Source organism: Budorcas taxicolor, chromosome 4, assembly GCF_023091745.1.
Source record: "Budorcas taxicolor isolate Tak-1 chromosome 4, Takin1.1, whole genome shotgun sequence".
Taxonomy (NCBI): Eukaryota; Metazoa; Chordata; class Mammalia; order Artiodactyla; family Bovidae; genus Budorcas; species Budorcas taxicolor.
Window position 1 is genome coordinate 14,542,533 of NC_068913.1, and position 14,540 is coordinate 14,557,072.

Consider the following 14,540-nt stretch of genomic DNA (forward strand, 5'->3'; position numbering starts at 1 on the left):
TTTAAATTTAGGCTTTGGATTAAAAAAAAAAAATGGCAAAAGAAAATTAATGAAAAATACCATGCACCTAAAGCCAGCTGAAGCTTCAGCGCAGTCTCTGAGACAGACTACAATTACTATTGATTGTTTATTGATTGTCTGCAGTACACTCCACACAGCACAGCAAATAATTAGACATAAGACCTTCCCAGTGGTCTCACTGTGTAAATTCCATGGACAGATAATAGACCCAAACACAGAAAAGAAGAAAAATGGCTTAGATTAAGCCAAATCATGACGTGTTCTTTGAGTCCGCAAAATTCAGTCTTCCCCTTTAAGCCCTCTCCAGAGTATGTCTCCAAGATTATTTCTAGGTTGTCAAAAACAAACAGCACCTATCCAGCTATTTGGGTTTTGCTTCCTGAGTTTGCATTTAGCTGCACGGCCTCTAGTGTTGCTCGTTCCATCACAGTGGAGAAAAGCAAAAAAAAAAAAAAAGTCAAGAACTTCACTTCATAAAGATGACCCATATGCTTATTGTCTCAGAAAGTGGAGAGCTATGTCTAAGCATAGTGTGCTGGAGGGGTTCTTAACCTCGGGTCTGTGGAGCCACAAATGGGTTTTAAAGACTCTATGAGCCTTCTGAAATTCTGCGCAATGCAAAATGTCCTGTACATGTACAGATATCTTCTGTGAAAAAGGTTCTATGCTTTCAGCAGGTTCAAAAATGGGTCTGTGATACCCACCAAAAGTTCCATGGTGCTTCTCAACTGGTAAAGAGCGAGGACCAAGGAACCCTTCACCACATATACACACAAAAACACAAACATATGAACACACATGTGCACACAGAATTATAGTCCTAGTTCTGCTTTCTAGATCCACTTAGTAGGAGTGCAATTAATTAAAATTTGTTGTTCTTGAAAAATTATTTAAGACAATTTTAATGTGTACATGCCTACACACATAGACAAAGAAAAGATATGTACAAAAGAAAAAAAACTAACCATGTTTTTGGGGTGGTGGGATTTTCGGTTGAGTGATTTTCCTTTTACTCTTTAAATTTTTCTTTGTTTTAAAAATTTCTACAAAACATATTCTTTCAATAATCAAGAAGAGAGCAACATTTTTAAAAGATATGTTCCCTTCAACCACACTGCAACTTGTTTCCTCCTGTTGCCTAATTTCAAGGGAAAAAAAGTTATATCTGTAGCTTCTTTAGAATATTTTCCAGATCTACTTCCCCATCTTCACTTCTATAGCCAATACAACAGTAGGCTTTTGTCATCTCATAACACCCTTTCAGTATGATTATTGTAAACGTAGTCAAAGCTGGAGACGTTTTTCCTCCTCTAATTCAATAACAGAAACAGTAGTAGTATTGGTAGTTACTATTAACTGTTAGTAATAGTAACTATTAGTTGTAACTACTAACATAGTGTTCACCAAGTACCAGGCTCCTTATAAGTACTTTACACATGTTAATTCATATAATTTTCATAACTCTAAGAAGTGATAATATTATCTCTTATTTTAGAGTAGATAATATTGAGCCTTTGAACGGTTAAGATCACAAACTGGGAAGCTGGGATTCAAGGCTCTTGGTCTCACTTAAAAGTACATAGAAACAAATACAACCTAGCATTTAATGAAATTTCTCTGTGAGAACCATTCCTTGATTCCTTTTTGAGAACACTTGACTTTGTAAATCCAGCTGTGGTCGATTCTATATGTTGGCTTTTTTCTCAAAATGTTTTCTTCCATGCCTTTCACCAAGATCTTCATCAATTCATGGGTTGTACTTTTCTTTCAAACCATCTTTCTCCAGAAAGTCTTGTAAATTAGCACATCTGATTTTGATCCCTTCTTACTTCTTTAGCAATTATCTGTGTCAGAGAAGGCTAACCCCGCCCCAGGATCCATACTTCCCTTATTGCTGTTCAGCTACAGGTACATGGCAACATGTGTGTGCTTGCTCGTTTGTGTCGGACCCTATGTGACCCCATGGACTGTAGGCCACCAGGCTCCTCTGTCCATGGGATTTCCCAGGCAAGGATACTGCCATTCCCTTCTCCAGGGGATCTTCCTGACCGAGGAATCGAACCCAATTCTCCTGCATTCCAGGCAGATTTTTTACCAACTGAGCCATCAGAGAAATCCCTCTTGCTGATAAAGGTGGCTGTTTGTCTGAGTTCAGGTTAATGGGACATGAAAGTACAATGTGTATGCAACTACTGGGTAAATAAAGTAAACATATCTAGGTAAATTTTCTTTCTACCCCTTCCTGCTGGGAAATGGCAACCACTGGGGTTCTAGTCTTGGACCAAGGCGATACGTTGAAGATAGCTGTGCTGCTTCATCGGCCTTTGTCTCAGAATGACCACATGAAATACAGTCATCTAATAACCCTAGGCCATTTGCTTGTCTTTGGACTGTCACATAAAAGAAAATCAATTTCTTTCTTCTGTAAGTTACTTACTGTAAATTTATAATAGCTGATCAGCCCTTCATACCCAACAGAGTATCCAAAATGTAATGTAGCCTATTATTTTCCACTTTTTTGGTTCATTAATCAGCTATATGTGTTAAGGACTCTGGGAGAAGACACTATATTGAAAAAAATTGCTAAAGTTATTTAACCTCTCTGAGCCTTACATCCTTAACTGTTATAAAAGAAAAACAAAAAATATGTCCATATCTCACACAGTGAGTTTTTCTGCTTCCCTTTTCATAGGTAGATTGCAAAGGGCTTGATGACAAGAGCTACAAACTTTAATGCTTAAAAAACAAAAAATCTCTCAAGCAGCAGTTATAAAAATCATGACTACCAAGTGTATAAAATCATTTATTAACTCAAGAGAAATAATCCATTCAAAATTTTTAGTCCAGGACTCTGAATGCCAGCATTTTCAAAGACATTTTAAAATGTTTTAAACTTCAAATAGAATTAAATAGCTCTTTAAGCATGTTTTTTATTATTTAGATATAGATATTATGCCAAATCTTAGTTTCTGTTAGATACACTAGAAAGGAATAAAAAAACAAAAAATGGAAAAAGTAGTGAACTTACTTTCTGACCCCCGCCCCCGACCGAAGGCACATATCCTGTATGATATGTGGTAGTGATTGTTGTTGTTGTTGTTCAGTGTGTGTATGTATGTGTGTGTTGTGTGTGTATGTGTGTGTGTGATGGGAATGGGGAGGGTTGGGGCAGGGGATATGGTCGTACCTCCTGGAGGGATTAGCTGGCCTCAAGTGTGTGTCTGCTACTGTTCCCAAAGTGGAAACTAAAAAAGAGAACTCCTGTATTCCTGCTGCCTACCATGAGAAGTTGCTTTTGCCCATATGGGAAAGTATACCCTACTAATCCTTTGTAGTCAAAGACCACTGAATAAGCAACTGTTGTTAAAAACATATAACCACAAGCTATTATTAACCATTATGCATCCCTGATATAGCACTCAACAAATGTTCACATAGTGTATGCTAACCAGAGAGCAAAAGCAAAGAAGAAAGGGAAAAAGAGAAAAATACAGTTCCAATTCGATCTAAAAATGTATCCCAAATGTGCTTCTAATCATTCAACGTCTTTGCTCCACTGCCTTTTGAAGTGCCTCAGAGACATTAAACACTTCACAAGAGGGGCCATAGGTGACATATTTCCTCATTCTTCCCAATTGCAGACAGCAGCTCGCACACATCACAACAGAAAGGTCACAAACACAGTCAGACGCCTGTTCAGAATACAAATGTTGTTGGACTTGTTTTCCTCCAAGGAGCTCTTTGTCCCATGAGTTACAGCAGCAATGCACTTGGCAAGTCTGTCCGGTAATGTCGTCTGCCCTGAGACGTGGATCCACAGAAGATGGGCTTCACAGATGCCAGGCTATTTAATAATTTTACAATTATTAACTCAGTAGCAAAAGTAACCTCCAGGATCGCTAACGCAACCTCCCATCCTGAACAGGTCCCTCTCAGCTGCCATCTGGCTTCTGCTGAGTGACCAGTTCCCAGGAGCGCTTCCTGCTTGCAGCCAGAAAGAAGGATGCATTTGCTGAGCTTCTCAGGGCTTCAGACACCAGGAATTTTAGGACAGTCTGCATTACCCAGCATAGCCCTTTGCAATCCAACAGTTGGTTATTTGACACCGAGTTTGTATCTTCCTGCTCAGTGTCTGGGCAACAAACAAAAAGGGGAAATGCCAGGAGAAAGAAGTCAAGGAGTCTAGTGAAGGGAGACAGGACTAGGAAAAAGTACAGAAGTAGCAATGGGAAAAGGCGACAAGAGCACAGAGAAAACAGAGGTATAGAGAAGGAGAGGGGGCAGAACCAGAAAGAAACTCTCAAGTAGAAAAGGCTGCTCTGAAAACCAACAGGTTCCATGAATTGGCTTCCTGGTGGTTCAGCAGTAAAGAATCTGTCTGCAATCCAAGAGACAAGAGTTCGATCCCTGGGTCGGGGAGATTCCCAGAGGAAAACATGGCAACCAGTCCAGTATTCTTGCCTGGAGAATCCCATGGACAGAGGAGCCAGGCAGGAGCCTGAGGTCCATTGGGTCTCAAAGAGTTGGACACGACTGAAATGACTGAGCATGGCATGGCGTGAAATTGAAGCCTTCTTTGTATGATCCAGAAAAGTTCCACTACTTTGTTTTTGACAAAAGTGCATTATGAATCCTGTCTGGAGTGAATGTGGTTGTAAATATGAGGTCCTGAGTTTATTCATGTTCCAACTTGAGGGCAATTTAGCGAACACTATCAAAACTTTAAATATATGTGCTAACTGAACAATAATCCCACTACTGAAAACTTATCCTTCATGTAAAAAAGATGCAAAAGCTATATGCATGATAATGTTCACTGATCTGCTTGTAGTTGCAAAAAACTGTAACCACTCCAATGTGCAATAAGGAACTGGTTAAATAATAATGGTACATGCAAATATTAAAAAGAATGAGGTAGGTCTATTCAAGTGCTAATGTGGAAATCTCTTCATGTTCAGAATGAAGCAACTTGCAGAATATAATGTTATACTAAGAGGCCATTTGTGAAAAAATAGATATAAATGGATATGCATATATTTGTTTGCATTTGCACTGGAAATACCAGAAAAGATAAAATAGAAACTCTGTGTCTGAGGTTATTTTTGTGGGAGATGGAAATTTTTTAAAAATGTAATTATTCACTTTTTATTGAAGTATAGTTGGTTTACAGTGTTGTGTTAGTTTTGTGTGTACAGCATAGTGATTCAGTTATATGTGCATATATATATATTCTTTTCCATTACAGGTTATTACAAAATACTGAGTATAGTTCCCTGTGCTGCACAATATACTGGACCTTGTTGTTGTTCAGTCGCTAAGTTGTGTCTGATTCTCTGCAGCCCCAGGGATTGCAGCACACCAGGGTTCCCTGTGCTTCACTTATTGCTTATCTATTTTATATATGGTAGAAATTAAAAGACGCTTACTCCTTGGAAGGAAAATTATGACCAACCTAGATAGCATATTGAAAAGCAGAGATATTACTTTGCCAACAAAGGTCCGTCTAGTCAAGGCTATGGTTTTTCCAGTGGTCATGTATGGATGTGAGAGTTGGACTGTGAAGAAGGCTGAGCACCAAAGAATTGATGCTTTTGAACTGTGGTGTTGGAGAAGACTCTTGAGAGTCCCCTGGACTGCAAGGAGATCCAACCAGTCCATTCTGAAGGAGATCAGCCCTGGGATTTCTTTGGAAGGAATGATGCTAAAGCTGAAACTCCAGTACTTTGGCCACCTCATGCGAAGAGTTGACTCATTGGAAAAGACTCTGATGCTGGGCGGGATTGGGGGCAGGAGGAGAAGGGGACGACAGAGGATGAGATGGCTGGATGGCATCACGGACTCGATGGACGTGACTCTGAGTGAACTCCGGGAGTTGGTGATGGACAGGGAGGCGTGGCGTGCTGCGATTCATGGGGTCGCAAAGAGTCGGACACGATGAAGCAACTGAACTGAACTAAGTGTATATATATTAATCACAAATTCCTAATTTATCCCAATCTCCCCTTTCCAAAAGTTTGTTTTCTATGTCTGTGGATCTATTTCTTTCTTAAAAAAATTTAAAAAGTTATTTATTCATGCTTTCTTTACTTTTGGTTGTGCTGGGTCTTCGCTGCTGTGCACAAGCTTTTTCTAGCGGTGAGCCGGGCGGCCTCCTGTGGTGCCCAGGCTTCCCATTGGGGTGGCTTCTTTTGTTATGGAGCGTGGACTCCAGGCGCTCAGGCTTCAGTAGCTGTAGCTCGGGAGCTTTAGAACTCGGTCTCAGTACTTGTGGCACACCAGCTTAGTTGCTCTGTGACATGTGGAATCTTTCTGGACCAGAGATCGAACGCGTATACACTGCACTGGCAGGTGGGTTATTATCCACTGTACCAGCATGGAAGTGCCTGTCTCTGGATCTGTTTCTGTTTATACATAAGGTCATTTGTGTAATTTTTTAGATTCCACATGTGAGTGGTATCATATGATACTTGTCTTTGTCTGGCTAACTTCACTTAGTATGATCATCTCTAGTTCCACCCATGTTGCTGCAAATGGCACTATTTCGTTTTTTTTAATAGCTGAGTAATATCTGTGGGAAGTGGAGATTTTTATTTTCTATTTTATAACTTCTCTTCCTTCTGGCTTACCTTCCCCAACTAACCCCTGGGCTAATGTTACATAGAATTCAGTTGCCACGCATGACAAAGAATACAGACCTGACAAAAATAGTTCAGCAAAGTCACTAAACAAGCAAGAAATCTAACAACAAACATAGGGTTGTACAAATAATTAATAAATCACAGTGAGAGTGAGAGAGAAGAAATACAGGGTACATGAGATCAGAAGAGATGAAAAGGTTTTGCTGATCTAATGTGATTTTTCCTCTGATAAACAGTAATTATGTGCCAAAATACTTAGTGAATTTTTTAGTGTTAGTGGCCAAACAATGTGAGCTGTGTAACAAGCATTTTGTCAGACTCACCGATTCCTTTAATCAGGTGGCAATTAGGAAGGTCTACAGATTCCACTTCTCTGGAGGCTTTAAGTCGATTCCTGTTTAAAAAAGAAAAAAATCTGTCTGTTTATGTATCCCTGCTTTGTAGCAGAAAGGGTTTAAAGAGGCTTACAGCAATACACACACACAGAAAGCACACAGCCCAAATCTAAAGCGGATAAAGGAGAAGAGGGAAAACAAGGGTAGGAACATAGAATAGCACCAGAACTGAAGTTAAAATAAAAATGCACATCACAGAGTTCTCTGTGTGCACATGGGCCATAAAGGGAAGCCAGTAATCCAGCAAATACAGCTCGCAACGCACGCTCCTATGCAAATATGAGCATGACACCACGTCCCACTTCTCACAGCGCTCTTGTTGTGGGAAGAGCCTCAGATGTAGCACCAGAAGACCCAGGGGAGCTGAAAACTGCTCAGACCCTCTGCATAATGACGCAGTGATTGAAAGCAGGCCAGGGGAAAATGGCATTGTTCAGAGCCTGGCTCACAGGAGATACCACGTAAATACTTGAGACTGAGGAGCACCAGCTACTCTGGCAAAACTACTTGCTGTTGTCATTTCGTAAAAACAGAAGTGAAGAACTAACAGGAAAATGTTGAACTTCGATAAAGCATCTTCACTCTTGCTTCCCGCCCTGGAGCGGCAGCCCGCCAAGCAAGGTGGACAAACACACCTGGGCTCTGCTGCTGGAAGGTTCCCCTCTTCTCATCCGCACACCTTCTTTGTGTTCTCTACGCACATAGATAACGACAATCGTGCTGACAGAGCAGTCTGCATTTTTCAAAGCGGTTCACGCACACCGCTCTTCTAAGAGACAGAATGACCGTGCGTCCCTTGTCTCTCTTCTATTCATATCCTTGCCTCTTCGGACTTCTAGACGCTGAATACGGGGAAGGCTACTGTTTTCTCGGCAAAATGGAAGAAACCTCAGCCTGGACAACTCAGAAGTACCGAAAGGGAGTGGCAACTATGTATTTTGGCAGTTCACATAGACATGTATATATATAATATGAAAGTTTCTAATTAAAGTGTTAATCACCATGTATTTGGAAACATATAACTAAAATAGTATTAAATTTCTTAAAACAACATAGCAATAAAGCAATGAAATAAAAATAAATGAATAAAATAAATATATAAAATATATGGACAAATAGAAAATTAAAATAACCAACAAAAATTTTAAATAAACAGTAAAAAAAAAAAAATACAAAAAGATCTCAAATCTATGAGCCCCAGGAGTGACTTAAAGGGAAAACAAGTTTTTTTCTTAATTAATTTTTATCGGAAAACAAGTCTATTAAGCCTAACATAAGTAGTAGCAGTTAATACTAGTGATGAGGACGCTGCTGCTGATACTCATGGGTGATAAGCGGTAATCAGAAATAAGAAGGGCTAACATGTGTCAAAAGTGTTAGTAGTGAAAGAGGTAGACTGTATTTCTGTCATAGTAGTAAGATTGCATGACCTTTGGCAGGTCAGTTTAGGTCTATAGGCCTTATGTGGGATCTTAGTTCCACAACCAGGGATCGAACCCATATTCCCTGCATTGCAAGGCAAATTCTTAACCACTGGACCACTAGGGAAGTCCCAACATCAGGGTTCTTAATTTCAGGCCCAGTGACCTTCGTGGAGTCCATGGGTAAAATTCAGGTGTCTATGAACTCAGACGGGGGGAAAAACACATCTTTAGTTAAATCTCTGCCTGAAAGTGAGTATTTCTTTTGATGATGAGTGTAGGCAACAAACCACTGAGCTTTCTACTAGTAGTACCTGTGACTGCCACTAACAGAAATCACAGACGTTTCCTAACATTTTAGTTGTAGATATCTCAAAATACCATTTATATTCATCTCGGCTTCACAGTACCTACTGTTAGGTAATCAACGACCTCTAGATATATTTAAGGCTTATTATATCCTATGTTAGATTTTTCAAATAGTTCGACAATAGAATTTAAGTAAGTTAGTATTAACTGAGATAGTATTTAAGTTTGCTTTGTAATCCTGTGTATTTTATTTTATGCATTTAGAAACATGATGCTGAGAAGGAGTCAAGGCTTCACTAGACTGCCAAAGGGATCTGTGGCACAAAAATCTAAGAACCTCTGCTCCAACATCATCACAGGTAACAGTTATTGAGCACTTACTATGTGTCTGACATTGTCCTAGCATTTTGCAAGAATTAACTCATTGATTTTTTTACAGCCCCTATATGGAGCTTAAAGTATGATTACCCCCATCCTACAGATAAGGACACTGAGGCACAGAAAGGTGAAATAAAAAGCCAGTGAGTCAGGTAAATAGTGGAGAATTCGGGCTATCTGGCTACAAGGCATGAACCCTTAACCAACAGTCATTAGCATGAAAGAAATCTCTATTTCTTTCACTCAGGAAAGGGCATTACCTTGAAAGTGGAGTGAGACGGGGGTAGTTAGTGATTATCTTGCTTCGTTTTGTGGTCACAGTAGAGATGCACCAGGTTGGTGTGTCAACAGGGGACACAGTCTTCTTACCAGGTTTGTTCCTTATCACACTGCCTTTGAATTTACAAACCACTGGTGGGGCTTTATCTTTTAAGTGCAGACTTAAATTCAAACAGGGGCTTTATCTTTCACATACAGACTTGTAAAACCCCTTGGAATTTACTCCCTCATGCCCTGTAATGCTCTTACTTAACTCAGAGTTTGTGCTCAGGCTTGTAAAGCTGAGGAAAATTTGTTCCAATGGCAGACAAGAGAGGAGGCTGCAGGGAACTGGGGCAAACGGTATCCGGAATCAGAAGACCTGGCTTAGAGTACAGGTTTGGCACTAACTATTGAACTACCTAGTTAGCTTCTCCAAGCTTCAGTTTTATCAGATATAATATAGGAAATATATAATATAATATAAACACAGATATGAAGACTGGGAGAAGGCAGGAATGTCAAAGGGCTTTCTTTCCAAATGTCAGTAAATGTTTGTTTTAGTTTAATACAAAGAACTGTGGACACTTTGAACACAAAGACTAGCACACAGAGGTGTGCTAGTGGTGACTCAGTGGTAAAGAACCCACCAGCCAGTGCAGGAACATGGGTTGGATCCCTGATCCAGGAAGATCCCACATGCTCTGGGGCAAAGCTTGCACCACAACCACTGAGCCTGTGCTCTAAAGCCCAGGAACTGTAACTACTGAGCCCACGCCCTACAACTTATTGAAGCCCACACACCTAGAGCGCATGCTCTGCAGTAAGAGAAGTAACCACGTGAAAAGTCTGTGCACTGCAGCTAGAGAGTAGCCCCCACTCTCTGCAACTAGAGGAAAACCTGTGTAGCAATGAAGACCCAGCACAGCCATTTAAGACCAGCACATGGTAGTCACACAATAAATAAGGAGGATGGTGGCTGAAAAACAGGCTGCCCCTTCAGAAGTGTTCATTGGATAGCTTCTTGGTGGAGTTGTCATAAAAGATGTCGGGCAACAAGCAGAAAGTTCAGGTGCTTATTTCTGGATTTCCTGCTCAGGCACAAGTCTCTTAGGCACTTAAGTCTTATGATTCATTCAAGGCTGTGTGCTTTGGAATAGGGAGCTCAGGCCTGGAGACATTTGTGTATTTCTGTTTTCCCCTTTATTGTTCAACTAGGGCGGAGAAGGCAATGGCATCCCACTCCAGTACTCTTGCCTGGAAAATCCCATGGACGGAGGAGCCTGGTAGGCTGCAGTCCATGGGGTCACTAACAGTCGGGCACGACTGAGCGACTTCCCTTTCACTTTTCATTTGCATGCATTGGAGAAGGAAATGGCAACCCACTCCAGTGTTCTTGCCTGGAAAATCCCAGGGACAGGGGAGCCTGGTGGGCTACCGTCTATGGGGTCGCACAGAGTCGGACACAACTGAAGCGACTTAGCAGCAGCAGCAGCAGGGAGAAATGGAAAAGTTGGGTATTATATGCCATCCTCCCTTGAGAACCTTAGCCAGTTACAGTTCAGAAGGAAATAGACAACTCTGATTCCATTTATCCATCCATGACACACTTATACTAAAATATTATTCATTGCTTATCTGAAATCCAAGTTGAAATTTAAGTGGGCACCTTGGGGGAGAGAAATAAACTTGAGTGAATAGAATAATAAAATAGAAGGCACCGGATAGAGCAAAAAATCAAACCAGAAATCTGTTTCTTGAAGAGCCTTTCTTTTTGTGGAGGTGGGAACATGCTGCTTTTCAAAATATTCTAAGGGACTGAAAGGAGAAATGCTATGCATTTAAGCACCCCACCAAACTTCGTAAACAGTAGGTACTTGATATTCTGCACTTACAGGGTTGCCAGATAAAATGTGAGATGCCCAGTTTAACTCGAATTTCAGATAAATAATGAATACTATTTTAGTATAATTACATCCCAAATATTGCCTGGGGTATGTTTATACTAAAAAAAAGATTTGTTATTTATCTGACATTCCAGTTTGACTGGGTGTCTTGCATTTTTATTTGCTAGATCTGTCCATCCATCATTCCCCTCACCTTCTCACATCAGCCGATATGAGGCTTCAGTTGTCCAATGAGGTTACAACCCTGTGAAGTCACTGCTAAATAAAGTTTATTATAGTCAAGTCTTTATAAAGATAAGACACATTAAATTTTAAATGACCCATCAGGTCCAGTCTGTATGAATAAGATTTATCTACTTTTTCTTAGGTTTGCAACCATATTTATCATTCAGTTCATTCAGTTCAGTTCAGTCGTGTCCGACTCTTTGCGACCCCATGAACTGCAGCACGCCAGGCCTCCCTGTCCATCACCAACTCCCAGAGTTCACTCAAACTCACGTCCATCGAGTCGGTGATGCCATCCAGCCATCTCATCCTCTGTCGTCCCCTTCTCCTCTTGCCCCCAATCCCTCCCAGCATCAGAGTCTTTTCCAATGCGTCAAGTCTTTGCATGAGGTGGCCAAAGTACTGGAGTTTCAGCTTTAGCATCATTCCTTCCAAAGAACACTCAGGACCAATTCAAAGGGACTTAAATTTAAAACCTTATGATTATTAAGAAGAAAAAATTATAAACTAAGAAAACTTCAATTAATAGAAACACTGGTGGTTTGAACTATAGGGATAACCTAATGAGCTTGTGAATTTTAATGGTCTTGCCTTTGAAACTGGGAGCTGGATAGATCATACAAAATCATCCAACTCAATAAGTTTCTGCAGAACAGGGCAGTCATTTATATAACATGAAAATTAAGCTCAGCATGTCCATTTCTTCCCGGTGAACGTTCCTCCTCCGACTCTGACCCTTCCTGTCACACAGACACTGTCCTCCTCGTGTTTTTCTAGAGCAGATGAAGCTACAGCCAAGCCAGTGGAGCTGGAAACTCTAGCATCACCTTTGACCCACCCCTCATCCCCCGGGCTTCCAGAGTTTGGGCCAGACCGCTGCAATACTTTAACTAGTTTCCCCAGGTCTTTTTACTCTCCATTCTGGTACTTGTCAACTCTAACTTCATATGAGAATTATCAGGAGAATTTTTAAAAATAAAAAATACTCATGCCTGGGCCCCACTCAGAGCAGCAGGATTGGAACTGCTGGGGGTGCAGTCCAGACAGCAGGCCCCCTGGAGATCCTAAGTCACAGCCAGGATTGAGAATCTCGGCTCTACTCCAATCCAGCCTTCCAGGTCAGCTCTACACAGTCCTGCTGATTATGCTTTAGAAAGTGTAAACAGGTTCCTGTTTAAAAAATAAAGCACACACAGAGCAAACACTGATAGTTCCCTTTTGCCCATCAAAGCTGGCCCCAATTTCTCAGCATACCTTTAATAACCATCTCGAGACCTATCCTTCACCTATCCCTACTGTTATCATCCCTTAACTTTAAGCTCCCCTCAGATCCAAACTTCCCCACATGAGTCCCTTTGTTTATGCTCCAACCTCAATCTGGGACTGCCCCCTTCCTCCCCACTTGGGTTTCACCCATCCTTCCAGGACAATGTCAAATGTCTCTTCCTCCTGAGCTTCAACTTCAGGAGTTGTCATTTTTCCTCCTTAAGCCTATAGGGGTTGGTTTGTACCTGTCCTGAACATCCTGATTGTCCCTGTAGCTCAGATGGAATCTGCCTGCAATGCAGAACACCTGGGTTCGACCCCTGGGTCAGGAAGATCTTCTGGAGAAGGGAACGGCAATCCACTCCAGTATTCTTGCCTGGAGAATCCCATGGATAGAGGAGCCTAGCGGGCTACAGTTCGTGGGGTCGCAAAGAGTCGGATACGACTGAGCGACTAACACTGCTACACTGAACATCCTAGTTTATCCATCTGTCTTATTTCTCTCCTTCCCTCTCATAGGGTAAGAACGGCGCCTTACTCTATTACAGGAGCCTAAGAGAGCACAGCAGACAGAACAGATGCTCAGCATTTCCGGAATTCTTTCGCGTGAGGCTTATAGAATTTGAATTGATAATGTGGAGACTGTGACATCTGCCTACCGCGTTTTTTTCATAATAAGTAAAATGTGAGAAGGACTAGGCATGTCCTGTTTGGCATTCTGGCTTCACGGTTCCTGGACGAGGAGATAAATAAGGAAGTGATGTAAGAACAGTAGCTGAATATTTCAAGTATTTTTGATCTGCCGCGCCAAGATTAGAGAGCGGAAGAAGCTTCTGCAACGCGGCAGGGGAGGGATGGAGAACAACTTTGTTAAAGACAGAGGCTGGTTTGGGCACCAAAGAGAAGCAGGATCCGTGACCTGAAATAAATCTTTATAATTAATGTTTCAGTGCATGAGTAATAGTGTTGTTTTCAAGTGAAAGCACGAGGTTCGCCCTTGAGTAAATTGCACGGCACTCGCACAGCTCGTCCACCTAGGTAGCAAAGAACTTTGTGAGCAGCAAAAGCTTGTAAACTCTCCAGGAAGTCTCGCGATTCAGCCCAAACCGTGTGGGGTTTTAGCGGGCGGCTGGGGGTGGGGTGGCGACGCTCGGCGGGCCGGGGAGCAGAGCCGGCAGGGAGCGTCCCCGGCCCCGGGTCCCAGCACCAGGGCCCCCGCAGCCCCGGCCACCCCGACCCTGCGGACCCGGGAGGGCCCCCAGCCCCTACCTGAGCGTCAGGAGCCTCTCGCCCAGCAGCGCCAGCGCGATCCCCAGCAAGCTCAGCGCCAGCAGCCGCCCCATGGCTCGGGAGCCGCGCTGCCTTGCTCCGCCGGACCGGGCAGCGCTGTGGGCGGCGCCGCGGTACCGCCGGGCCACGCGGGCTGCGCTCCGCCCCGAGCCGCCCTGCTGGCGGGAAGCCGGGGCTCCGCCCTCGACCCGGCCCTTGGCCTCAGACACCTTCCCTGGGAACAGGGGCCCGCCGCCGCCCCACCCGCCCCAGGTTAGATGGCACTTGGAATTCCTTCACTTCCCTTCACTGACAGCCCCGCAGGAATCTCAAGCAGCCCTCAGGCTTTGCTTAGTTCCCACTTCCCAGACATTCCTTCCGTCCTAGTCCTGGAACTTACGTCCTAGAAACTTATGACGCACGGTTTTAAAGAGTGTGTGGCGGGGGAGGGGT

General features: G+C 42.5%; 1 protein-coding gene across 2 annotated transcripts in view; it reads right to left on the reverse strand.

Moving 5' to 3' along the window:
* The window catches only part of PON2 (paraoxonase 2), a 28,952-nt gene extending 14,772 nt beyond the window's left edge, over nucleotides 1-14,180 (reverse strand). The window contains exons 1-2 of one of the 2 annotated variants that reach the window (XM_052638632.1): nucleotides 14,088-14,180; nucleotides 6,983-7,053 (exon numbers count right to left, since the gene is read on the reverse strand). In XM_052638632.1, the coding sequence (XP_052494592.1) occupies nucleotides 6,983-7,053; nucleotides 14,088-14,161 (145 nt within the window). In that variant the 5' untranslated portion in view covers nucleotides 14,162-14,180. Of the gene's footprint in view, nucleotides 1-6,982; nucleotides 7,054-14,087 lie in introns of those variants that run through there. The other variant, XM_052638633.1, reaches the window with a different exon arrangement.
* Between the last annotated feature and the right edge of the window lie 360 nt (nucleotides 14,181-14,540).